Source organism: Pangasianodon hypophthalmus, chromosome 4 (assembly GCF_027358585.1).
Source record: "Pangasianodon hypophthalmus isolate fPanHyp1 chromosome 4, fPanHyp1.pri, whole genome shotgun sequence".
Classification (NCBI taxonomy): domain Eukaryota; kingdom Metazoa; phylum Chordata; class Actinopteri; order Siluriformes; family Pangasiidae; genus Pangasianodon; species Pangasianodon hypophthalmus.
In genome coordinates this window covers 17,846,898-17,873,294 of record NC_069713.1, presented here as the reverse complement: position 1 = coordinate 17,873,294, position 26,397 = coordinate 17,846,898, and the positions used below count along the sequence as shown (strand labels likewise).

Below are 26,397 nucleotides of genomic sequence, written 5' to 3'. Positions count from 1 at the left end.
AGGAGGTTGGGGTCAGGACCCAGGGTCAGCCATAAAACTGCCCCCCTGGAGAAGCGGGTTAAGATCCTTGCTCAGGGTTCTGATGGTGGCAGTTTGGTGGTGCTGGAGCTTGAGCCACCCCTGCATTAAAAATACTCAGCTTAGCTGAGGCTCAAACCCGAAGGGTGTTAGAGCAGTATGTTGGCCACCGGTGCTCTATAGGACACCTCGGTACTGAAATCCCTATCTAGCAGGATTGGGCAACATGCCATTAGACCTGATCCTTCTTGAACACTAGACCTGTAATTACTTAATGCTTAATTTTTTTGTGTGGTTTAGTGCTTTTGGGGGCCCTAAACAGAATCCTGTACTAACCCAGAGTTTTATTTTTCTCCTTTTTCTAGCACACTGAAAGTAATTGCTAGCATAGTGCTATGTGTTAACTTCAATTATATACATATAACAAAACAGAGTTGTAGGTACAATCATGAATCACATCCAAGAATAAAGGCTGCACCCTAAGAAGACCATCATCACATACTACCCTCATACATCATACACAACACAAGCAGCTCTGTCTGCAGTGGTCCATTTCATGATTACTGCACACTGGAATCTAATATTACCATGGATGTATTATTTTACCCTTGACTCATGATGACTGATGTCTAAGCAAGCTTTTTAATAAAAATAATGGCCTGTATAAATGAAGGAATAGCTCCTTTCTCAGTGTGTGATCAATAGTCTCCTACCTTCCATGTTAAATCCACTGACTTAGGGCAGTGTGTGTGTTCAGACTGATCAATAACAGCACAGTGTGAGAATTCTCAGTGTGCTGAAGTAGGCTGCAACCCAAAGCACATTACAAGTGATAGAAAAAAAAAAAAAAAGTTTTTTCCTTCAAAAGAATAGTCATGTAGCCAGTGTTGGTAGAGCAATCGTTACATCTGGAGCTCATGATAAAATCAACTACATCATTGCTGGTTATAATAGATAGTGAAATCTATAAAGAGAATCTATCTAATTCTGCTCATGTATATGAGCTTTGAACTCTTTATTACTGCTTGGCTTGAGATGGCATGGAGTGTTATTGCTTGTACTCATCTCTAGGTCATTCTTGTGGCAGTATCTCATATTTATTCTGAACACAGTGATACATACAATGCCTCCATATACAGTATGTCAAAACCTGTGTGATACACTGATGAAGTATACATACATACATGCATACTTATCCCTATCACATCCATATCATTTTAATAAAATACTACATTTTTGGAATGACTGCAAGTAAGAGAGCTCTAATGGTTGAAAAAAAAAAAAATCATTTGCTAATTCCCATCTAGCTCTCCGCATCACATGACAGCTGCTATCCAGGGAGGGTGTATCTAGCACACACTAACTGCCCTCTTCTGTAAACATATACGCCCAAATACACCCAAAATCATATAAGCTCAAATACACCCACGATTGTGTGAAATTATATCAAATTGTCACATTTTTTTCATTATATCAATTTTCTTTTGAGCAAAACTAATATTATAAACATGTTTCTATTCCTGTGTGCTTAATGATGCCAATGATATTTTCATCCATCCATTTTCTGTACTGCTTAGCCTACACAGGGTTGCAGGGAGCCTGGAGCCTATCCCAGGGGACTCTGGGCACAAGGGTGGGGGGGAACGACACCCTGGACAGAGTGCCAACCCATTGCAGGGCACAATCACACACATACTCACACACCCTGGACAATATAGAGATGCCAGTCAGCATACAATGCATGTCTTTGGACTGGGGAGGAAACCCAGAAGCACAGGGAGAACATGCATACTCCACACACACACACACACACACACACACACACACAGGGCGGAGGTGGGAATCGAACCCCCAACCCTGGAGGTTCGAGGCAAATGTGCTGACCAATAAACCATGCCCCCAATGATATTTTCAATTAATATGTAATAATAGAATATATCCAATATAGTGCAAAGAACATAAATGCTAAATAAAAAAAATTAAAGTATAACAAACAATCAACAGAATTTAGTTTCTTTTAACGATCATAATGCTCCACTCAGGTGTTTCCCTTCTGAGATTTTTGGCAGGGGGGTGGAACTGCATCTCATGGCCATGCCCCATCTTCATTTCTCTGTTCTATAAGCACAACCTGTCCTTGGAAGAGACCAGCACCCTGAATGCTGCTACCAGGGCAGTCCAGACACTCCAGTGTATTAGCGATATACTTACTCCACAACCTGGTCTTCTTCCCATCAGGAATATCAAAGATTTTGTGCATTTCCTCTTCAATACATGCTACTGTGTCTGCTTTGCTGAAGTCCCAATTTATACTTTGGTCCATATTGCTCAATTCACATACTATCAGTTCAGTGAGCTAGACCTCCACCTTAAAGTGCTTCACAAACATGCCTTGCTCAACCACTTTTCGTGCAATAGGCTTCTGGTTCTCAGTCAGTCCATACCAGCTTATCAGTTTACCCCATGCCTCTTTAGGCAGAAGGATGTAGTCCAGCTCACAAATTAGATACTCCTTGATAGAGAGTGAATCTTTTAAGAGTCCTGAGTTGTCCACTGGTCCAGGGTAAATTGTCTGGCCTCCCAAACTGGCTGTGTCCCAGCTATCAAATCCCACATATTTCTTCCATGTTTTGAACCAACTGCTGTCTACTAGGTACCACGTGTCACCTTTTCGTAATGGAGTTTTCAACAGCCTTTTTATCTCTTCTTTTTGGTAATCAAGGGTTCCTGTGGAATACAAACAAGTACTCAGACTGTAAAAATCACAACACTGCAAAATCTAAATTTAGCTACAAGCCATTAAGTAAAGTACAATGGAACAGATGAAATTACTCTTTCACAGCACAATAAAACACAAAAATACAACTGCATTGTTACTCACTTAACCCAGACATCCTCTTAGTTGTATTGTTGACAGATTGCTGAAGATGAAGCAAATCTCTCTTCACATCCTCCACACTCAAACTGCTGTTAATTTCAATTTTATCCCAGTTACTGGTGGACGTAGGGATGAATAATGTTAAGTAAACCTACAGTAAATCAGAAAAGAAATGAAGAGAAATTCTTCAGCATGGAGAGTGCTGTTCAGGTGATGTACTGCATGCTCTCTGAGCAGACAAGGGCGCTCACCTTGAGGAGGTGGAAGTGGTCTTCAGAGTGTAAGAGCTTCTCCAGCTCCAAGTCACTTCTTTTCAACTCAGCAATTTCCTGTTCTAGTATTTTAACAAACCCTTCAGCTTGCCTTTCTATGTCTTTCTGTTTCTCCTCCAACACCATAAGCAGATCAGCCTGCATTCTCTCGATGGAGCTCATGAGAGACCTGAAGATTTCAGCGCTGTCCTCTTTTTCCTTATCTATATTTTTCTAACATATATTTGCAAAATTATCATCACTTTCCCCTGCTACGTTATAAAAAGCAGGAAATGTGGTGTGTTCAGTAGTCGGTTTTTAGTTAAAACTCACTTTTTTGAGGGTTACAGAATGCTTTATTTCTTTAATCTTTTTTAGTCTGTCCTGGATCATCTTCTGAACATCTGCCTGGGTTTTCTGCATCTTAGTCTGTGGATGGAAGAAAACACTCATGTGACAAATAATTGATGAAAAATCCTCATGTTATCACATTTTTTGTCTTTTTATTTGTATTTTAATACACTTCAGTATTGGCAATGGAATTTTACACTTAATTGCAGCACACATTATTCTAAATCCTTGATTAATATCATCCTGATTTTAACCAACCACTTTAACTGTTCTATATACACTCACCATCCAGTTTATTAGGAACACCTGAATGTTCATGCAGTTATCTAATCATTCATTCATGTGGCAGTAGAACAATGCATACAATCATGCAGATACAGGTCAAGAGCTTCAGTTAATGTTCACATCAAACATCAGATTGGGGAAAAAGTGTGATCTCTGTGACCTTAACCATGGCATGGTTGTTGGTGTGTATTGAGTATTTCTATATCTGCTGATCTCCTGGGAATTTCACACACACGGTCTCTAGAGTTTACACAAAATAGTGCGAAAAACAAAAAACATCCCATGTGCAGAGGGTCTGTAGGGTGAAACACCTTGTTAATGAGAGAGATCAGAGCAGAATGACCAGACTGGTTTGAACTGACAGAAAGTTTATAGTAACTCAAATAAGCAACCTTTACAACCATGGTGAGCAGAAAAGCATCTCAGAAAGCACGACACATCAAACCATGATGGGGATGGGCTCCAACAGCAGAAGACCACATCAGGTTCCACTCCTGTCAGCCAAGAACAAGAATCTGAGGCTACCATGGGCACTGACTCACCCAAACTGGAAGCTGAAGACTGGAAAATGACCAGGTGATTTTTTTCTTCTTCAACTGTCCAACTTCTCTGAGCCTGTGCCCACTGTAGCCTCAGAATCCTGTTCTTGGCTGACAGGAGTGGAACCTGATGTGGTCTTCTGCTGCTGTAGGCCAGCCACCTCAAGGGTCAATGTTTTGTGCATGCTGAGATGCTTTTCTGCTCACCATGGTTGTAAAGAGTTTCTATATCCTTCCCATTTTCCCCTGACCTCCCTCATCAACCAGGCGTTTTCCACTCACTCAATGTTTTTTGTTTTTTGCACCATTCTGTGTAAACTCTAGAGACTGTTGTGTGTGAAATTCCCAGGAGATCAGCAGTTTCTAAAATCTCAAACCAGCCCATCTGGTACCAACATCCATGCCACGATCAAAGTCACAGACATCACACTTTTTCTTCATTCTGATGTTTGATGTGAATATTCACTGAAGCTCTTGACCTGTATTTGCATAATTTCTTTTTTTCGCAGTGTGCTGCTGCCACATGATTGGCTGATTAGATAACTGCAGGATTGTGCAGGTGAAGAGGTGTTCCTAATAAAGTGGGCATGGAGTGTATATATTGTATTTAAAATTCCTAATAAATCCTTTTGAAAAACGTACTATTTGTGGATGATGTACTGTATGTATATGTATGCATTATTATTAAGCTGTATACAATCAATGGCCACTTTAATAGGAACACCTGTACACCTGTTCATTCATGCAATTATTAGCCAGCCATGCTGACAAATGCTAGCTTACTGGTGTGTCTCACCTTCTTGTCTGCAGTCTCCTCCTCGATAGGAATGGTGTTGTGGCTCTTATGCTCTCCCTCAGTGCAGAACAGACACACACACTTCTGATCATTCCTACAGAACAACTCCAGAGGTCTCTGGTGCCTCTGGCATATATAGTCCTCCAGGTTCTTCACAGCATCGATTAATTTGTGTTGCTTAAGTTTCGCTGAGATTTTATGATGCTCCAGATGTGTATCACAGAACGACATACCACAGTCCAGACAGGACTTCAGGGCCTTCTGCGTAGGCTCAGGACAGACATCACATGGCACGTGTCCCTGTGCAGCACGAGGCTTCGCTGTGCGAGCGCTGGACTGCACCTTCACCGACTCTTTGAACTGAGCAGCCAGATCAGATATGAATGTATTAACACAAAGTTCTGGCCTTTTGGTGAATTCTTTCTTACAGAATGGACAATCGTACTTTTGACTGTTGTCCCAGTATTTGTTGAGACAAACCATGCAGTAATTGTGTCCACATGGAGTAGAGACAGGCTTGGTGAATAGTTCCAGACAGATTGAGCACTGCAACTGCTCTTCAGATACAAAAGTGCTGGAGGCAGCCATTGCTAATGAGGAGAAAACTTATCAGAGTTGTACAAAATAAAACTGGCTCATTTAGCCACTGTCACATTCACACTATGTAAAAACATTTGTGTTTTCATTTTGTATTAATCTTGGTTTCTTAAAATACTAAGTATTCCATATAACACTTAATACCTGCCTTTGTCTTATATTACAAGTGTCGTGGCTAAGATTAAACTATGGCAAAAAAAAACCAAACAAAAAGCAACTATACTAATGTTGTCTAAACTACTGTATCTCCACTTACCTGTTTTCCTGTTCAGTTGAAGCTTAGTCTTCTGTCTGAATTACAAGAATAATTGATATTATCGAGCTTCACAGGGTACTTCGTGTGTGTGGCAATTTTATTTCCATTTCTCAGCTAAGCTCCGCCCACTGCCCACCTGCTCAACAGCTCTCCTGATTTGAAAGTGTTGGGAAACGGTGGTGTAGTTTTCTTCTTCAGTCCGGCGGTAGAAACCTTTCAGCTAACCTGGACCCGCAGCGCCCTCTGGTGGCCCCGCCGCGGTAGTAACGCCGTAACCCGCCAGACACACAACATTTCCTTAACGTTAGCTTTGGTAGCCCTCTGGTTATTTTCAGGGAACCATTTCATAACGCTGAATTTCACATAATAATGTCGGCCCTGTTCCCGAAACGTTCTGGGGAAGTTTAAACCATTTTAAAACATAAACCGTTCCTCCTTTGGTTATATGAAAACTGGCAAGGCACATTAGCAAAAGGTCGCATTTTATTTGTTTGTAACTAACATTCCGGGAACGTCCCTGTAACGTTCTTTCACAGTCTCATAACAGGAAGTTCTCCTATCTAGCCTTATATAGATTACATAAATTAATGTTCCTGTAATCGCAGACATTGCTGCGATACGTCAACGCGTCCGCCATATTGGAGCGGGCAAGACTGCCTTGTAAACAAAAGCAAGTAAACGGGGAAGCTGATGTTTTTCTGGATAAAAAGCACAATCACGTTTACATTTCTCAACCGATTTCAGTGGTTTATGATCTGCGTGGAGTATAAAAATGTTCTGTCTCCAGTTACTTAGAATCTCAATAGTTAGACTTGGAAAATTATTCATTGTCATAAGGAATTGTGAAAACTCACGCTAGAGAAGCATAGATTTGGCTTATTTTTCTTGGTTAATAATTGTGGAGATGTCCCTAATGTAATATAATTAAATGTGCATGAAGTTTTTTCATTGTGGAAATGACTTTTTCTGTCTTCAACCCCATCATTTTAGCTTTTCTTGTGCTTCAGGTCAGAACACAACTCAAAATAGTGCATCTTTAAGTAGCAATAATTCACCATCACTGAGAAAATGGAACAAAATCAACAAATACAAATCAGATAGTGAGACACTGGCAGTCAGTCAGTTTTCTATATTATTACAGCAATAAAAGGATACAGATATATTCCAAAACAGAATCCTTTATAGATCCAGTAAAACATTTACAGTTACAGCAATAAAATTTTATGTGATAATAATTCTAATAATTCTAATAATAATAATAATAATAAATAGTGTATGAGTAGTACAATAATAAACTGCAGATGAGTCAGGCATCTTTTGTCCAGTCCAGTTATGAGATTTATGGCAAGTTGCCTGGTCCAGTATGTCCAATAACGTTGACGTACGATCCAGCGGCCAGTGCAGTGTCTATGTATTTATATGTCTATGCCTGTAACATTCTCTACTGGAAGCTTTATTTTGTGTGCAAACAAATATTCCAGGTTCAGATAGCCGATTTAGATTAACATTCACATACAGTAGATAGGCCACTGTTTAAAAAATGAACAATACTACAACAGATAAACCAATAGTAAATAATAATAATATAAAATAAAATGTATGCATTCATGCATGTGGATATGTGCAATTCGTGCAAATGAGGATATAATAATTACATTTACAGGTAGCAGTGTTCTAGATAGTTCGATATAGTTAGAATGTTAGTGGCAATAGTTGATCATATAGAAGTTAATAATAAATCAGAAGGTATTTTACAATATAAAGGAGTATGAGAGTTCTATGTTTTTATACATTAGTGTTTTGCTGCTGAGATCCTGATGCTCATAATGAACATCCTTTCAACACACTCAGTACTGATTGCTTTTTACTCTTCTACACATGTATACTGTAATGATTTATAACCATGCTCTATCCAGTGTCACACAGAAGAGGATGGGTTCTGATCTGAGTCTGGTTCCTCACAAGGTTTCTTCATCATATCGTCTTCAGGGACTTTTTCCTTGCTGTTTCCAGCTCTAGTTTGCTCAATAGGGATCTAAATCTATATCCATATTTGTGTAAAGCTGCTTTGCGACAATGTCTATTCTTAAATACAAATAAAATTGGATTGAAAATTCAATTAATTAGTTCATGTTGGCAGTCTTTAAATCAGTAATTGATTTATCCTGGTCCATCACCCGGTGGATCCAGAGCCTATTCAAGGACACTAGGCCCTTAAGACACCAGAAAACCCAGAGGAAAGCCATACAGAAATGGGGAGAACATGTGAAACTCCACACAGATAATAACCAGATCTCAGGACCAATCTTTATGCTATAAGATGGCAACATTTCCTGCTGTGCCACTGTGCCACACAATAACATTAATAACACCGAATCCACACCCAGATTTATTAGTGCTGTCAGGGAGCTAATTTTGTCAATGGTTTATTTATGCTGTCAGGTTTAGAGAATACTTTGTTCGCTTCTTGGAAGACATTAGAGTGGTATATGGTTGCAGCCTTTGTAGTCAAAGATCAGCTATCTAATAGTGTATCGCTAGAAAGACTTAAGTCATCCAAATATATAAAAAGTGTTGTAATTCCTACACTGCTCACCATATTTGAATGTAAATAGCCTCAGATTAAAGCTGAAAGTCAAAGTCATATGCATAATGTAATTTCAGCTCCAATATACTGTGGTACACAGCTAAATTAACAGTAACTTTGTTAATGTCCAAATATTTATGGACCTGACTGTAGAACATGCCTACTCGTAAACTGTAGTAATAAAAATGTTAGAACTCAGCATTAACATGTATATTACACTATCATTATACACTCACAACCATCACATCATCTGCAACTATAACTTAGCAACTTTGAGGAAGGCTTTAACTTATCAGGTAATGTATCCCTGAATATGTGTGTTCTTTTATGAACTTTATAAACCACAATTAAAACTGTGGAAATACCTGAAATCATAATTATTTTTAAACTTGTTTTTCCCTATTTTTTTCTTTGTTCAGAGTCAAAAATTTCAGTTGCTAGATGACCGGCATTCATGAAATTTTATGTGTGCTGTCCTATCCATATTTACAATTTGATTACAGAATTTCTCAGAATGTTGATTCTATAATAAATTTTATAATAGTGCATGGTATTTTCTTGATAAAATAATAAAGAAATGACATCCCAACTATCTTTTTTCTAAATGTCTTCACAGTGAAATGAACATTTTAATTGTAACACCATTCAAAGACTAGCTTTTTTGGATTTATGCATATTAAATTAGACGTTCCTATAAATCAGTGCAAACTTTTTGAAAAAGTTTCAATAAAAAATACTTGTAAGAAATATCTGCTTGTAAGGATATCTGCAATATTTTGTAAAAATACCATTATCTCTCTACATATTAAAGCTAGCTAGCTTGCTGACAAGACATCCAAAGACACAAAAGCAAGTTTTTGTGATGTAATGATTGGAGCTTGTTGTGCTTAATGATCTTTGCTACTTCTGAAACCTATATGTCTGTCTTGTCATGGGAAATATCTTTTTACTTGATGTGCAATTTTTAAATTCGGAAGTAAAATATTTCAGTATTTACATGGGCAACTACCGGCTATATTTATGTACTACTCACACTGCAATGTGCAAATTTTATTCGATGTTCAAATTAAATGCAGTGAACTAGTAAAGAAGTCCATCTTAATTCAATCTAGCAGCAGAATGATCAATGGCTTCCTGATAACGTACATGAGGCTTGGAATGTGAGGTATGTAATGACATCATTGGGTAACTGATAACAGACAATGACAGAGCTCAGAGAAAAAACAAACAAAAGATTAGGAGATTCTTTAAATGGAACTGCTGTTCAATACAGACACCATTGATTAATAATCAAGCCCATAAGTTACTTTCAGAAAACACATTTAAATTATGGGACTCCAAGGGTGTTCATTCATTTGCAAATTTGTTTACCAACAAGATTTTTTCTACATTCGACCAATTGAAACTTAAATTTAATATAGATAGTAAAGATTTTTTTTAAATATTTACAAATCCGTGACCTTGTGAGGACGATCTTTCCTTCCTTTCCCAGTCAACCACAAGAAAATGCTATGGATAAAATATTTCTTCAAGAGCCACTTAAAAAGGGGTTTATCTCCAAAATTTACCACAGCCTTTCACAGATTGACTGTACTTCCACTTTGGACCATTTGAGGGAAGCGTGGAATGATGACTTATCGACAAATATTACAGTAAATCGATGGGAAGATGCTCAAGGTTGGGCTCACTCCTCCTCAGTCTGTAGTAGACATGGCCTTATTCAGTTTAAAATTCTACATCGACTACATCTCTCGAAAGAAAAGTTATTCAAGATATACCCTGGAGTGGATCCCTCTTGTGAGTGTTGTGGACATGCCCCTGCATCTTTAGGTCATACATTTTGGAAATGCCCCAACATCACCCTTTATTGGACAGAGATATTTAAAACTCTGTCACTAGTACTTGGGATACAGCTTCCTATGGATCCTGTGTTGGCACTGTTTGGGGTACCTGATGATAGATTATGTCTAAACTTCAAACAAAGGAATGTTTTATGTTATGTTACATTATTGGCCAGGCGTTTAATTCTATTAAATTGGAAGAGTAAATATCCACCAACTCACATACAAGTTTTAAGGGACACAATGCAACATCTAAAACTAGAGAAAATCAAATTCTCATTGAGACAAAAAGAAGGTCTTTTTAATATCATTTGGCAGCCTTTTATTGAATATTTCAACACTAGAGTAAAAGGCAACATTTTAATTTGATATTGTATGTGCAGGTTTTTGTTTTGTTTTTGTTGCTGTTGTTCGTTTTTTTTTTTTTTTTTTTATGTATTCGTGTCTCATTTATTAACGCTTGTGAATTCTTGTATAACTAATGTTCACATATTGAGACAGTGTTGTATATTGGAAAATTCTAATAAAAAGAAATGAAAAAAAAACAAACAAACAAAATAGCAAAGAGACATCTAAGCACAAGGCACGAATTTCTGCAAAAAGAAATCGCTAGACTTACTTAGCACATCTTAATTTGGCAATTTTATTCCACTCTTCCTAGCTAAAATGCTCCAGATCTATTAAATCAGTGTCTTGTTTTTGCAGCAAACATATCTTTAAGAATTATGCCCCAAAAGCCACCCTTCCCCATAGCCAAGACACACGAAGAATACAAGAGATTGATTAATTCTGGCACAGTAACATTATAAAAGAGTTAAAATAAATTTAAAAAGTTTTTTCTTTTTCTTTTCTCCCCCAAAATGTTTCTATTTGTTAAATTTTGTTGGTTGCTATATCACATAAAAGGTGAATAAAGACATGACCTGATTTATCTTGGTTTCTTTCTTTTTTTTTTTCTTTTCAAAAACAGGGTCATGTAGACATTTTATATCCACTGCATATAACTATATTGTGATTTTATTCTTATACTCAATACTTCATTCTTTTTGTTCTATGTTACATTAAAACACTGTGTGAAAAGCTCTCTTTGCCTTTAAGGGGAATACCATCTATGATTGAAAGGTCAGTGTGTGTGTGTCGGTGTGTATGCATGAGTCAGGCTCTCTAACTCTGACTCTGTGTGTGTGTGTGTGTGTGTGTGTGTGTGTGTGTGTACTGGCAGCAGTAGGCTGGTATCCCAGACCTAGTCTGCCACAGACTCCTCTCTTCTCTCTCACTTTCTGTTCTTCTTTCCTCACTCCTCCTCTCTCCTCCTGCTGTCTGCTTAAGGAATCATCCAGCCTGCTCTGTATCTAGACGCATAGTGTCCTCGCCTCTGGGTTGTGTTTGACTAGTGTGGGGTGGTGGATGTGGACAGGGCTGGTGCTGCTGTCTCCTCATGCTGCGTGTGTTTATTCTTTGTGCCCAGAATGTGCTGACGCACGATGAGGACATCTCAGATGCCTACTGCTGTGTCACATATGAAGGTAGGGATGAGGGTCCAGGGAAAGGGGCTACAGTACTGATAAATAGCTGGCAGCAACAATTTCTAGCATTTTGCTTTATTCATTCTGTCCTCCAGTGGGTCTGTGACGTCCCCTGTCTCTGTATCTCTGTGTTCATGTGTTCACACTTCAGCAGCTGAGGTTATTATTGGAAAAACCAACTCTCCCTCTCTCTCTCTCTCTCTCTCTCTCTCTCTCTTTCTATCTGCATCTGGGGCATGCAGGGGAGTCTTGTTACACTCTAGCTGTGCGCATGTGTCTGTTTGGTTCAGCATGGTGCTGTGTTTATAAGGAGTGCTCTGTCATCAGAGTTTGGGGCCTGTGTTGGAGTCACTCCTCTCTGGGTGCTTTGTCAGTAGTGAGAATTTACTCCTGTGTGCTGGACCAGAGAAATGTCAGACAACAATGACTCTGTTTAACATCAAGCTTACTTTCACATTTTAAATTCTGCAGATGGTTATTTGCTAATGTTAAGGAATCTGAATGTAAAATATGTGTAGCCTAGTAGGTTTTATCAGTACAATGAGACAAAAGTACTATACCAAGTATTGCCCTCTATTTACCATACCTATAGTGTTCATTCATCAGATAGAAGACAAGAACAAGTATAATATAGCATTTATTTTCATCCCAGCCCATTAGCTGGTATGACACCCATATGCACACTCAAGCTGAAAAAAAAAAAAAACCCTCTAGCTGCATTTGCTAATGAAAACAGACATTGTTCTTGAGAGAGCATTGAAAAGATTTCTTCATTTTTAATTTGGTGCCTTTTCCTCCTCCCCTTTATCTTAGTACACAGTAACTGAATCTCTCTGTATTTGTGACTATTTTTGACTTTTTTGTTAATTTAATTAGTAGGGGACATGTAATAAATTGTATGCTGATGGAATCACGACTGCCTCTCAGTTGGCTAATGGTAGCAAGAATCAATAAATGAAGCATTGAGAAATGCTGATTCATGCCATTTAAAAGATAAGAATGGGGGAGGATTTTATTTGAGTATTGAAGTCAGTGTATGAAACAAGCGACAATGCCGTATTGCAACTCCTAATTCTATGTGCAGTTAGAACTAAAATTTTCAGTGTTTGAATTAATTTAAATTAATTAAATTAATAATTAAAAATTAATTAAACAATATATAATAAGTATTTTATTTAAAATTAGAAAACAACATTTAAAAAAATTATTAATTTCATTTATAGGATGGTTAATTCTATTCATGGTCAAACATTTACTTACACACTTAATCATACAGTGAAAACTTACAGAATCTAGACATACTGAGGTACCTGGAAATCATGTGACTTCTAGGTGATAATTAAAAAAAAAAAAAAATTCAGTTCTGAAAGTTTCACCTCATAGTTACATTTTAAATCCTCATATGGTTCCATGTGAACCGAAACATTCACTAGTGCTTACAGATTCTATATTATAATTACATAGACTGTGGCTTAAATCTAATTCTGAGGCAGTAAACAATCTGCCAAATGTCCTTATTAGGCAAAGATTTTCATAAAGAAAGACCCATGGCTACATGAACATGAAGCTCTAATAGAACCATTAGTCCTTAGGTGATAATAAACACTGTGTACAGTTTGAGTGCTTTTCTTTTGCAGCACCAGGTGGTGCTCCTAATCTGAACAACCCATTCTCCCATGAAGGACCTGGCACACGATAAACCAATACAGGATGTACAGTTATCATTTAATTCCTACAGCATTCTCAAACCATTCTCAAATGCTGACTGACATCATTTCAATCATCATCGTCATGATCAATTTTAATACATATTTTACTAATCAGTAGAGAAAGTCTTAGAGAATCTGAAATAATAATCTGTGAGTTAATTACTCATGCCATATTCATTTACTTTGTGAAGTTATTTTATTATTGCTATTATTAAGTGGTTCATGTGGGTCCTATATGCAACCTCTACCATCCAGAAAAAACAGGGAGAGGGGGAAAGAGAGAGACAGGACAAAGCTGCAGGAAATGTTAAGATTTCCTCTCAACACATGGGCTGGGTTACTGCAGTGGGGCGTCTGGTCCAAAGTGAGTTAGCTGTGTATGTCTGAACAAGTTCCCACTGACTTTTTCATCGTGTCAGAGGAGTTAGTACGAGGGCAACGGGAAGTATTCTCAATCTACTTCAAGTTGTGCATGTAGAGGATTTACATTCTGGACCTCCCCTGTGAGAAGAAGTGACTGTGCACATATCTGTACACTTGTTGCATGTGGATGTTTACTGTGATGTGTGGAGTATCTGCCGGTCTGTTGGAAAGTTGAGCTGTACAGTTAACAGTTATTGTGGCAGCATGTTGAGGTGTCTGCTCCAGAGAGCGACTCACCTGAAGAATGTGGAGAAAGGGGAGCGGCAAAGTGACCCGTTAGCCAGCATCACATTTAGAGGTAAGATGTGTAGAATAGACCTTGGAGGAAAAACATACTAATATGTTAATTTATGGGCAGCATGATGCACCATGTCCGAGGGTTTTCTCTGGGTTCTCCGGTTTCCTCCCATCTCCCGAAATTCATTCTGCTAGATGGAATAGCTACTCTGTATAGCCCCTAGGTGTGACTGAATGTGTTCATGGTGCACTGTAATGGACCGGTGTCCTATCCAGGGTGTATCCCTGCCTCATCCCCAGTGTTGCCAGGATAGGCTCCACCACTGCCCAGACTGAAATAAAGTGGTTACTGAAGATGAATGAATGAATAATCATTTATCTGAGGTTCAGGGAATAGACAGCAGTTCCAATGTATGTTGCAACTGCTTCATGTTACAGTCTAATAACTGATTTTGTAATATCAGTTATAACTGACATGAAACAGTTATGACTACAAACAATCCATGTCAATATGTTTTTGATGCTCAGTGGCAGCTCACTATAGACAAGCAGAATTGGGGTGTCAGGAATGCTACAGCTGTGTCACTGGTGATGAGTAGAACTGGCAACTTGCCTCTTCTTATGCCATACAAATCAACGAGATGTGTTGATATAACACAATACAGACAAACAGCAGAGTGTCTCTTGGCTCAATTCCAGTGGAATGAATGAGTAACATGGGCTCTAGTTAGCCACTTTTATTTTGCACTATAAGATGATTGGTAGTTCCTGTCATTGTGTTCTACTTCCTGTACTTACATGTGTGTCTGACAGTGTAGGACAGGGTGTTTTCATACTCTGAATTCAAATAGCAGCTCTCTTTTTGCAATGACCCGATGTTCTATATCCAGATTCACTTTTGCACTTGGTTCTTTGTCGATGCAGCCTGTACTGTGGGAGTAGGGGTTTATCGAGATGTGAAGGTTCTAGGGTACATAGAGCAGTTCTTGAGTTCACTGCCCCCCTCTGTTGACCCGTATCAGTGGACCTCTTGAATATCGATTGTGTAATTGTGTAATTTTGTTCATGCTATTTGGAAATCAGGCTCATAACATTAACTTTGACCCACAGATTAAAATAGATGACAGTTTGTTCTGGCATTTATGTTTTAGTAACAGTTTTTATTTATTATAATTACAGTACATGTACGTGTGGCATGCTGGGAAAACCTGCTGGATGTTGCTGTGGCTGAATTCTGAAAAAAATCAGTTTTTCTGCCAGTAATATAGTAATATACTTTGACATTTCTACTATGACATGGAAATATTGTCATTTAGGTTATTTAGCTCATGTTAATAAGGAGATGGTTAATCACTTTGTCTTAAGATGTAAACTAAGCTAGGTATGATTGCCTCACACAGTGAATGTCGGGCATTGATCGAGTTGCTGGATAGCTACATTCCATAGTGAAATGGACAGAATCAACTCATAATAATTCATAATCAGTTTGTAATCAGATACCAGCTATCAACTCTTTATTTAAAATCAAATGAAGAGACATTAACAAAAAGAAACCTAGCCAATAAATAAGAACTCAGCAATTATTAATCAGCAATTATTTCTGTCAATGCAGACAGAGATCATTTGAGTGAAGAGATGATGATTAGGCTTGTATTTCAATGCTGTGAGTGACTTTTACCTCAGGTCATGAGACAGACTGAAGTAGATGATGCTGGCAATCAATGATAACTCATAAACTTGGAAATATATCATTCTTTAAATTTAGTTATGTTGTTTTTCCATAAGAAGGCTGGGTTATAAATGTAAAGGTAGGTGGGGCCTCTTTCGAATTGTGATAGAAAATCTTTAAACCTTTAAGCCTTAAAATTTAACTTTACTTTTCTTTGGGCTATGTGTTAAAGGTATTTCAGTTCAAATATAACTATATACACTAGAACATGTGAAAGCTTTTCTCAGGTTGCCACATACATACGATGAAATATGATGTAATATATATACTGCATTGGGCATACTAGTTTCTGCAGTTGCTAAATCTCAGAACTACTGTAGTTAACTGTAAATTTAGATTAGCATTAGTCTTTTACAGGCTGAAAATAATTTTGTTAAAACTGAAAGCTGAAAAAAAAAAACAGTTAAAGTGATAACTTTAATTATTACAGTGAAGGTGATAGCTTCAACAAACTTCAAAAAAAGCTCCGAGTTGTTTTTGTGACTGTATCTTAGATGGATGGTGGAAACCTTGAAGTAGCCAAGCGTTTCCACCCTCATGATATTGAATGCCATCTCCATTTATAGACATCATGGGCGCAAATTATTCTGCACAGAGGAAGCTCTGAGTAAGCAACAAGCTATGAGAGAAAGACTGGGGGGTGGGGGTGAAGTGGATAGTTGCATGAAAAGGAGGCTGGGAGCAAATATAGAACTCGTTTTTAAACTATGTTGATGAGAAAAGTGAAGGGATCGTGTGCAGTGTAACTTTTTACTTCATTACCAAACTAAACTCAGCAGTGAGGGATATTTTATTCTATGGAAGTATATGCATACTTTTTCATTTGTCTCCATTGAGATTATCTTTCCAAATGACTGTGCTACAGAGTGATACACTTGTTTGCCACGAAACCTGTTTCAGACAAAGGACATAGTATTTCCATTTAATTTTCAGAAACAGAGACAATTTTTTGGGTTAGAATTTGTACCAGCCCAAATCACCGTATGACCTTTAGTGTCACCAGTGTTACTATTTTAGATACCCATTGGCGAGCGTAGCTTAGTTTCCAAAAATACCCGTTGATGCACGTCTGCCAGCTAAGTTATTTTAATGCCCATTATCCATGGCACAACAGGAAAGACCTTTCCTGAATCAATTTATAGTTATTTTGACAGATTTCTGGACTAGGTTTATGTAACTACCACTAACATTATAATCAGTCAGAATGAAGAATGAGCAGCTTTAATGTCAAATCCTCAACAGAAAACTTCTGGAAGTAAAATGTTTTGTTGTTGTTGTTTTTTAAATAGCTTGTCTGTTTTACTCTCACTGAACAAACATCTTGTCCATATCATGGTTCTAATTTAGTGCCAGCTGCCATGAACTGGCCTCTCTAATTGGGTTTGCCTCAACCTTATTTTTATTTACAATCTAATCTGATGTATATTTCTGTGATTTATAGAGATGTTTACTTTGATTAGATCTGTTTATAGTTAGCAGACACACCACTTCCTGTATACACTGGACGTCAGAACGCAGCCTTCCTTCTCCTCCCAGTTTAAGAAACCAGTTTCCTTCTATTATATATGAACAATCTGACCCTTCATCCTCATCCCATGGACTAATGATGGTGGCATAAACAGCCACAGGATCTCACACTGGATCTCACACCTATTTTTTGTGGTGTATTTTTAAAATCAAAATCTAGTAATATTCATAATAAGGTTGTATGTGAACATTTCTTTTCAACATCACAGTTACTGAGTGCTATCTACATGATTTGCTTTTCCCCCTTTATTCAGGGTCTAAGAAGAAGACCAAAGTTGTTAAAAACAATGTCAACCCTGTGTGGAATGAGGTTAGTTACCCACTTTGTATTACAGTAAAATATTCAAAAGATTTCATAAAATATAATAGAACAGACCTGACACCATTTAAACTGGTAATAAGTAAAATTATTATTTGGTAGGAAAATAAATAAAGCACTTTACCTTTTCTCATTTTTACATGCTAAGAATGATTTTCTTTTCATGTTCATCTCTCTAATTCTTTTCTGGTTCTTCATTATGTCAGGGTTTTGAATGGGACCTAAAAGGAGTGCCCTTAGACTCAGCAGCAGAGCTGCATGTGGTTGTGAAGGACCATGAAAAAATGGGAAGGAACAGGTATGTGTGTTTGTACACTCACCATCCACTTTAATAGGATCATATATACACCTGCTCATTTATGCAGTTATCCAATTAGCCAATCATGTGGCAGCAGCACAATGCACAAAATCATGCAGATACAGGTCAAGAGATTCAGTTATTGTTCATATCAAAGATCAGAATGGGGAAAAATGTGATCTCTGTGACTTGAACTGTGGCACAGTTGTTGGTACCAGATGGGCTGGTTTGAGTATTTAAGAAACTGTTGATCTCTTGAGATTTTCATACACAGAAGTTTACACAGAATGGAATGTGGATGTTGAAACCTTGTCCCAAATTGCACCCTAAACACTGGACTCCTCCTTAAAGCCTGCACTTTTATGTCACTGACACTTTCTTTTTCTGAATTTTGCCCTTCAACAACTCTCTCATCCACGACTGGTGCTGAGCAATATTTCAGGGGAGTTTTGGGTAAGATACTGCTGATGATGTTAGAGCAGCAGGGCCAAATCACAACAATCAACATTACTCTAGATGTTAATACAATCCAACCAACTCGTGTTCAGATGTCTTTAGATTTGAGCTGAACCAGGATACACAGGCAAACAGCTGTACAAGTACAAATCCAAAAGGAAAGTCATCTACATGTAGACAGTACCTTTGTGTTAGTAAAGACATAGTGACTGTGTTCACTTACACCACTAGGTTTGCTGTTTCCTAAAGCATGGCTGTTCACTTTAGCTACTGAATTAACAAGTGGCCAGTAGGAGTTATATTTTCTCCTTATGGTCAGCTCTTGATATTGAAGATAAAAAAACCTGTTTTGTCATTAGTTTAATTTTTAATTTGTTTTTTAAAAGCATTGGTCATATAAGTGCATTGATACTAATTCAAAAATTTAATTCTTCCATGGAGAAATCTAACTGACTAAAAATATATTTTTCAGTGGGATTTTGAGCTGTGTTTTCCTAAAACTTTGCTGTTTGTTGGTTGCTATGTCACAGTAAAGGTGGAAAAAGATCTGAAATGATTTATCTTTCTTTTCATTTTTACATCACAAAAAAACCTACAGTTTTAACAGGGGTGTGTAGACTTTTTTTATTCACTGTATATATGCCTGGTGCTACTTACACCCCTGGGATTTACACCATTCAGTCATTGGGTGTGGGGCCGAGAGTGTAGTTTCTCATGGTACACCATCATTGCGGACCTGACCTTAAGATATAGAAAATATGATGTGCCTGAAACAGCAACTTTTTCTTTTATATAGAAAAATTAGAATATGTTCATATACTTGTATATCATTAAACTTTATAATCTATGTTTATCCTCCAGGGTGGATACACAAAAAGTCGTTCACCAGACAATAGGAAATAGGCTGAAGTTGTGCCAAAGTGCTGTAGAGAGGTTAAATCCATCGTTTATTTTTTCAGAAGTTAGGCAATTATGTATTTATTGAAAGCCACTTTTCACTTGCATGTCAATTATCTTACTCTTGTTATGAAGATGAGATTGGAACGAACTGTACCACAAAATTATTCAAAATTGCGTGGCACAGATATTAGATCCATCAGATCTCCTCCCTTCACTACAGAACTTTAAGCATTATGTATGTAACTGAATATGAATATGCTATTCAGATTAAACAGATAGTACATTCTACTTTTGTGTTTTTTTTCTTAATAGAAAGCTTGCCAGAAAGCTTCCCACTAGGTGTGCACATTGGGATTCCCCAGGATGAAACAAGACAAGTCATGCAAGCGTGAAGTTTTTACTTTTCTATTGTGGAGCTGTGAAGGACAGCTCCCTGAAACTTGTGGTCAGAGTTGCCACGTTTTTAGCAAAATTTCCACCCCAACTACAGCTAAAAAGCCAGAAACAAGACTTGAAAGACTTCTTTTTCCCTGCCCTTTTGTGGGAAACAATTTAACACTGGTGTGCATTTCTGATCTGCAGGATATATTGGCAATACAATACATTATGCGGTAAAGCTAGCAACTCTGCTCGTGGAACCAAGTTCATTAACATGGATATTAATAAGACATGCATTATTTGTTTTTTTTTCCTCAGTGGTTTCACCAGTAGCTTGACACTGTCTTACTGAGCTCCAAAATATAACAATATTTCTACTTCTCTACAAATAAAAGAAATATGCTTATACAGACTGCACACATTGCACATGGCAACATATTTTTACTGGGTTTCAAAAATAATAGTTTAATTAATTATAAAAAAAATACTTGTACGCTCTTTGCAAGTTTTTGTTGTTCTTAAATGATTGTTCTCCATGGTTATTAAAAGAAAATCTTCACGGAAATTCTGAGAGCATCTTCTCTCCACATCTTTTCTCACCTTTCTGTAATGTAACAAACCCCAAAACTGAAGAAAATCTGGTAAAATATTATTAGATGGCTGTTGTCAACTGTAAATAACAGTTTCTTGATTTGGGAAAGATATCTTTGCTTTGAAACTTACTGAGTTCCATTAGATAGAAGATAGAAAGCCTGCCAGTAAGTTCCACAGGATGTCTGGTTCAGGAGGTGAATAAAGTTATGTTCTGCAAATTGCTATTTGCCATTATAATTTGTAATGAAAAATGACTTCTTTTTCCAGCAGTGTGGTTGTTTTCAGTGTTTTCCAGTGTTTCCAGGCAATAGTGATAGAATTCACAATAGGCAAACAAACAAACAAACAAACAAACAAACAAACTACCAGTATAAACCACACCCACTTCCATTTTCAAACCAAATACAAAAACAGATACAAATACTTTTTAAATACAGAAAATGGCATTGCATTACAACCTTACTACAGATAATAAAGCCTGTAGTAATAAAGTCCTGGAGCTTAGACATTCATATCTCCAGGTTTAATGATACACATTGTTCTCATTCTTTCTTTTGCATCCAAACATCCAAACTTCCTGATCATGCCCAAAGGTAATTTTCAAACTTTGTGCTGTACTTGTACAGTGAGCCAGTATCTCAGGGAGACCAGAGGTGACAGGATGTAAATTCAATTCAATTCAATTTTATTTGTATAGCGCTTTTAACAATGGTCATTGTCACAAAGCAGCTTTACAGAAATAAATGGATTCACAAAAAATATATTGTAAATATGTGAATTTATCTCTAATGAGCAAGCCAGAGGCGACAGTGGCAAAGGAAAAAACTCCCTGAGACAATATGAGGAAGAAACCTTGAGAGGAACCAGGCTCAAAAGGGAACCCATCCTTATCTGGGTGCAACGGATAGTGCGATTATAAATAAATCCCTTCTATTATTGTGTACTATATGGACAAATAGTGCAATTGTGCAACCAGTAAATTCATCACAGTTTTCGCAAGAAGTCTGGTTGGTTAAAATCTATCCACTGTCCACTGATGGAGTCCTGAGTATGAAGGTGCTCGTGGCAACTGCAGCCCCAAAGCCACAACAGCAATCGCAGTCCCAAGCCATTACAGTACAACTCTCCATATGTGATCCCCAAGCCATTTTTTCATTTTTAAAATATTAAAAAAAAAAACTGTAATTCATTTGCTTTATGCATACAGAGAATAGACTGTACACATAGCCTACTGACATGTAGGGTATTGCTTATGTACTGTAAGTCTATAACATTTGCAAATCATGGTTGTGATTTAATCACTGACAATTTTAAATGACTTGAATATATTAAGCAAATGCAGTATGTAGCAAATGTAGTATTCTTAATGTTTTCATTCCAATCAAGCTCCCTACCAAGTTGTCACCCTAAGAAAGGGCCTGTGCTGAGTGAGAGACTATCCATAATAATGAACTTTTCCAGCAGGCATTGTTTTATTTCATTTGTTTGCTACAATCATAGCTACGTTTTTAAATTTGTCGCATAGTTTTCTACCTGAAGTGTTTTTGTTCATTTTCCAACAACTATTACATTGTTTAGATGAAGAATAAAAGCCTTTCTCTGTGAAGGCTCATATACTAATGACTGACTAATAATGAAAGCTGACATGCTAGCTGATGGTGGTCTTTGGTTTGCAGCCCTTTAATTACTGAAGTACTTATACATTCAGAATAATCATGAAAGCCACTGGAGTAGGGAGTGGTCATTCTGTGGCATGTGTAGGGTCATTCAGGATGTCCACTGGTGTGTTTTAAGTCGGGAGTCATGCAAGAGGAAGGATGAGTGGCATAAATGGAAGGGAATGCCCACAGGATGTGACTTGCTGCAGTGTGCCATGTCTTATCATCACAACCAGGAATATAATCCTGCTTAAAATAGGTTTCAAATTTGGTTGTGTTTTTAATACATGTTCGAGTATCTTCTTGACAACAGCCAAAGGAAGAAAGAACAACAGACAGACAGAAAAAAAGAAAAGAAAATGACTCAAGCTCATCTCTTGCATGACTTTCTATAACCACATAAACCTGAACAGCATTTATCAGAGTGACACATATTTACAGAGAAAGAGCGAGAAGGAAAATGACAGAAACCAGTGTTGTTTGGTGGTGTTTCTATGGTGACATGTAGTAGTAATACAAGACTGTTAAGACAGACCTCACCTGACCTCACCTGACCTCACCTGTCTGCCACAAAGTGTCTGATTGTGTGTTATATATTACAAACAATACATATAAGGTATTTGCATGTGTGTATTCTGCAGGTTTCTGGGGGAATGTCGGGTTTCTTTAAGAGATGTACTCAACTCCCCAAACCTAGCAGCTACCTTCACTGTATCCTTAGTGGACACCAAGAGGAACAACACTGGGGTAAGTCACTCCAATTTTCTTTCTTATTCTCTATCTTGCTCCAGCCTCTTTTTGACTCCTAGCACTGGGTTAAATAAACACTTCTTGTGAAGGGTCTTCTCTGTCATACAAAGATATGGAGTCTCTTCTAACAGCCTCTAATGCCTTCTTGCCATCACTAAGATCCAGAAATAGCAATATTCCAAACCCAAGTGGGAGTGTGTGGCATTTTGGTGACTTCATGCATGAAAAACACCAAATAATAAGTTAACATTAAAATCAATGCATCAGAAACACTAAATTATTACAAAAAAAAGCTAATTTTAACATTTTACATCAAGGTTATCACAAATACACAGCATTAGTTAATATTAATGAACCAATTTCAATGAACACCTTAACCAATGATTATTCCACCCTTTCAATGAATCGCATAATCAACATGTTTGCAGTGATTAATTCATACCATTCATAAATGAGACAGAATTTACACCATGTTTACTGAATTTTCCAACATTTCCACTCAAAGACATGGGATTAGTTCAGGAACTTTCTGTAACTGTAGTTACTGCATGTGTATTTCATTAACATTTAAACAACTAATGCTTGTGTTGACAAATTTTTTTTTTTACTTTGTTCACATTAATGCATGACTTTATGATTTGTTAATGCTAATGTTAATTAACGAAAGCTTAATGTAAAGCATTATCAAGGTGACACTGTTAAACGTAGGTCACTTTCAAAGGTTCTCAAATAATATTTTTGCAAGGGCTTGTGGTCAGGTCTACAGGATAAGAGCCATCATTAAATCAAACACAAAAGATAAAACTGAATTCATATTAAATCTGACAGTGAACTATAAAATTGTTTAATAATGTAAAATTATTAAAATTTTAAAATGTAGTCCTAAAACAGGGGAAGTGCAGGAGAATATTGACCTTGTTGATGGTGACACACCCATTAGAAGGGATGTCATGTGTACTCTAACATGCAATCTGTGACAGATTATGCTTAATTTCCTCTAAGTGAATCAAAAAATAGCAGCCTGTGTTTTTTTCCCCCTAAGCATTACTTTTGTCAGTGGCAAGTAACACCCAGCTCTAATAGCAACAGCTATTATATACAGTATTGTGAAATTTGCTCATTTTCTCTCAGCCCCACCTTCAGGTCAAAGTGGACTAGTGGGGACATACACACACACATTTGTTCACACATGCCAGCCTGCACATTTATGTCTTATAACTCTAAACAGCTTTTTCCTGAAGGCTGGTAGGGAGCTATAAGTTTTGTTTGGACCTCTCACCTTCCTTACTGATCTTGGTCGCCTTTAGACGTCACTAGTGGCCTCTTAAAGAGGCAGTGTTTTCCATCTCCACCCCTACAACCTGATGACATTAAACACTCGCCTTCTACCTCTCTCACACCATGTCCAAATGTGGGACTGTGCTCCTGGCATCTAAGCCCTACTTCCTGGCATTGTGTGTATGTGTGTGTGTGTGTGTGTGTGTCTTACCCCTGGATGGAAATGGATGGACAGGAGAAGGTGGAGTTGTGCTTCTAAGCTGTTTTGTATCCGTGTTCTCTGGAATAGCAGAGTTATAGGAAATAACTTCAGGAAGGTTTGGCCAGGTATTTGTGTTTAAAAACAGTTTTATCACAGTACATTTTAACCTTTCCCCCAATAAAGACAGAAACCTTACATGTAACAGTTTAATAATTTCCCTGCTTTGTGGAAAGTGCAAGTGTATTTCTTTCACCCATTATAAGCCTGGGTGGCAAAATCTGGTTACCAAAAAATACTGATTTAATCATATGGATACTACTGGGCACCAGAATATGTTCAGTACTAGGCATAAGATTTACATATCTTCATTATAATTTTGTCATTGTAATTAATTCTTTGTTATGTTATGTATTCTTACTAGAAATAAAGCCAGCAAAACTCTGTCTCAATAAACCTCTGGATATTTTAATATAATATTTGATTGGCTAGCTGATTGCAGAGTAAAGAGAATCAAGTGTGGTGGAATAAAAAAACCAAAGATTAACTGAAAACCTAGCTAGAATGAAATTCTGGACTCTAAAGTTGTAGTTCTATTAAAAGTGCATCTTAGTTCCAGTGAAGGGAAACTGTAATGCTACAAAGACATCCTATAAAATTATGTATTTCCAACTTCGTGGTAACAGTTTGGGGAAGAACCACATATATGCCTAATCCACAAACTTTTGGCCATAGAGTGTATATGTGAAATGACGTTGGGTGTATGAAGTACTTAATTATAAAATTCTCTACTTTATATTACTGTTATACAGTACATTTTATAAATCCAATGTTTGAAACCGGGACTCGACAATCCCACTTTTTTCATTTTTGATATCAGTCACCTTTTTCAATAATGACATCAGATCGACAGCTGATACTGATCCAGTACTGACCTCCCTAAGCCATCTTTCTCTGGCAGCCTCTGTTGCAAAGTAATGCATAACACCAGAGTTGCAGTGTTCTTTAGGTTGTTTCCTGGGTTCATGTACTAAATATGTGGCGGTTAGTGCAAGATCTGTGGATCAGATAGGAAAATAGGCCGATTCCACGTTTCAAGCTGGGTTTAACTCTGATATAGAAACACGGTATCACGGTATCAATTGGGCAAGGTATACATGCTCGAGACATATTGTGGGCGTGTTCACTGTAGCTGCAATACTGCATTCACTAAGACTTATAACTGAAAGTTTTAACTGTACATAGAAGCTTAGCAGCAGAATCTAATTATAGCCTGTTATACTGACTGTATCCTTCCAGGCCACAGTGACTCTGCAGGTTTCCTACATCCCTCCCCCAGGCATGGCTCCCATCTTTCAGCCCCCACCACAGCCAGAGACGCCGCACAATACTGCAGAGCTGGACACTGTCACAGGTAAAGACTGCGCGCGCACGCACACACGCACACACACGCACACACACACGCACACACACACACACACACACACACCCCAACACTGTGCAGTATGGACTTAAATGTTCAAGCACCATGATCTGATTACCACCACATGCTAGACATGGGAACCAGTTATTTTGTGTGTGTAAAGCAATTATTTCCTTAACTATTATTCCTTTAACTATTATTCCCTTAACTAACACTATTCGATGCATTATTTAAGTAACAAAGTAACAATATTAGCATATATATTGATTGATTTTTGGTTAAATGTCAGCAAAACATGTTATCAAAAAAAAAGTTGGTTAGTCAGGGCTTAATTTTACACAGTGATATTATGAACATTAGTTAAAGCAAGTGTTGATTATTTGGTTTATTTGTTTTATTATATTTATTAAACAGTATCAATTAATACAAATGATAGTTAATTTAGTAACGTTACTTATTGTGTATTATGCTGAAGCACATACTGTAGTTTATTTAAGTTAACTAATGTATTAATGTCTGTTAAGAGAACCTTAATGTAAAGTTCTACATTGTACTGTGTGATACATTAAGGCAAAACCTTATGCACCTTGTGTG

General features: G+C 37.4%; 2 protein-coding genes across 11 annotated transcripts in view; one reads left to right on the top strand and one right to left on the bottom strand.

Moving 5' to 3' along the window:
• Positions 1–525: 525 nt before the first annotated feature.
• On the bottom strand, positions 526–6,492 carry LOC113539921 (E3 ubiquitin/ISG15 ligase TRIM25). The gene is made up of 6 exons (XM_026936043.3): positions 5,972–6,492; positions 5,119–5,708; positions 3,481–3,576; positions 3,148–3,381; positions 2,900–3,047; positions 526–2,745 (listed from the first exon to the last, which is right to left on the bottom strand). Exons 2-6 carry the CDS (start codon positions 5,704–5,706, stop codon positions 2,375–2,377), a joined length of 1,437 nt encoding a protein of 478 aa, XP_026791844.3. The 5' UTR covers positions 5,707–5,708; positions 5,972–6,492; the 3' UTR covers positions 526–2,374.
• Positions 6,493–11,603: 5,111 nt separating this feature from the next.
• Positions 11,604–26,397, top strand: part of dysf (dysferlin, limb girdle muscular dystrophy 2B (autosomal recessive)) — a 77,632-nt gene continuing 62,838 nt past the window's right edge. For 4 of the 10 annotated variants that reach the window (XM_026937041.3, XM_053233142.1, XM_026937040.3 and 1 more), the window contains exons 1-5: positions 13,991–14,355; positions 17,805–17,860; positions 18,076–18,167; positions 22,795–22,900; positions 25,680–25,794. In XM_026937041.3, coding sequence (XP_026792842.2) covers positions 14,262–14,355; positions 17,805–17,860; positions 18,076–18,167; positions 22,795–22,900; positions 25,680–25,794 — 463 coding nt within the window. In that variant the 5' untranslated portion in view covers positions 13,991–14,261. Of the gene's footprint in view, positions 11,926–13,984; positions 14,356–17,804; positions 17,861–18,075; positions 18,168–22,794; positions 22,901–25,679; positions 25,795–26,397 lie in introns of those variants that run through there. The other 6 variants (XM_053233141.1, XM_053233143.1, XM_026937048.3 and 3 more) reach the window with 4 other exon arrangements.

Excerpts from the sequence above, each read along its gene's own strand:
- LOC113539921 (XM_026936043.3), bottom strand. The coding sequence starts at position 5,706 with ATGGCTGCCTCCAGCACTTTTGTATCTGAAGAGCAGTTGCAGTGCTCA. Across the intron at positions 3,048-3,147 it reads ACCACTTCCACCTCCTCAAG|GTTTACTTAACATTATTCAT; the intron begins GTGAGCGCCCTT and ends GATTTACTGTAG. Across the intron at positions 2,746-2,899 it reads TAAGAGGATGTCTGGGTTAA|GAACCCTTGATTACCAAAAA; the intron begins GTGAGTAACAAT and ends TGTATTCCACAG.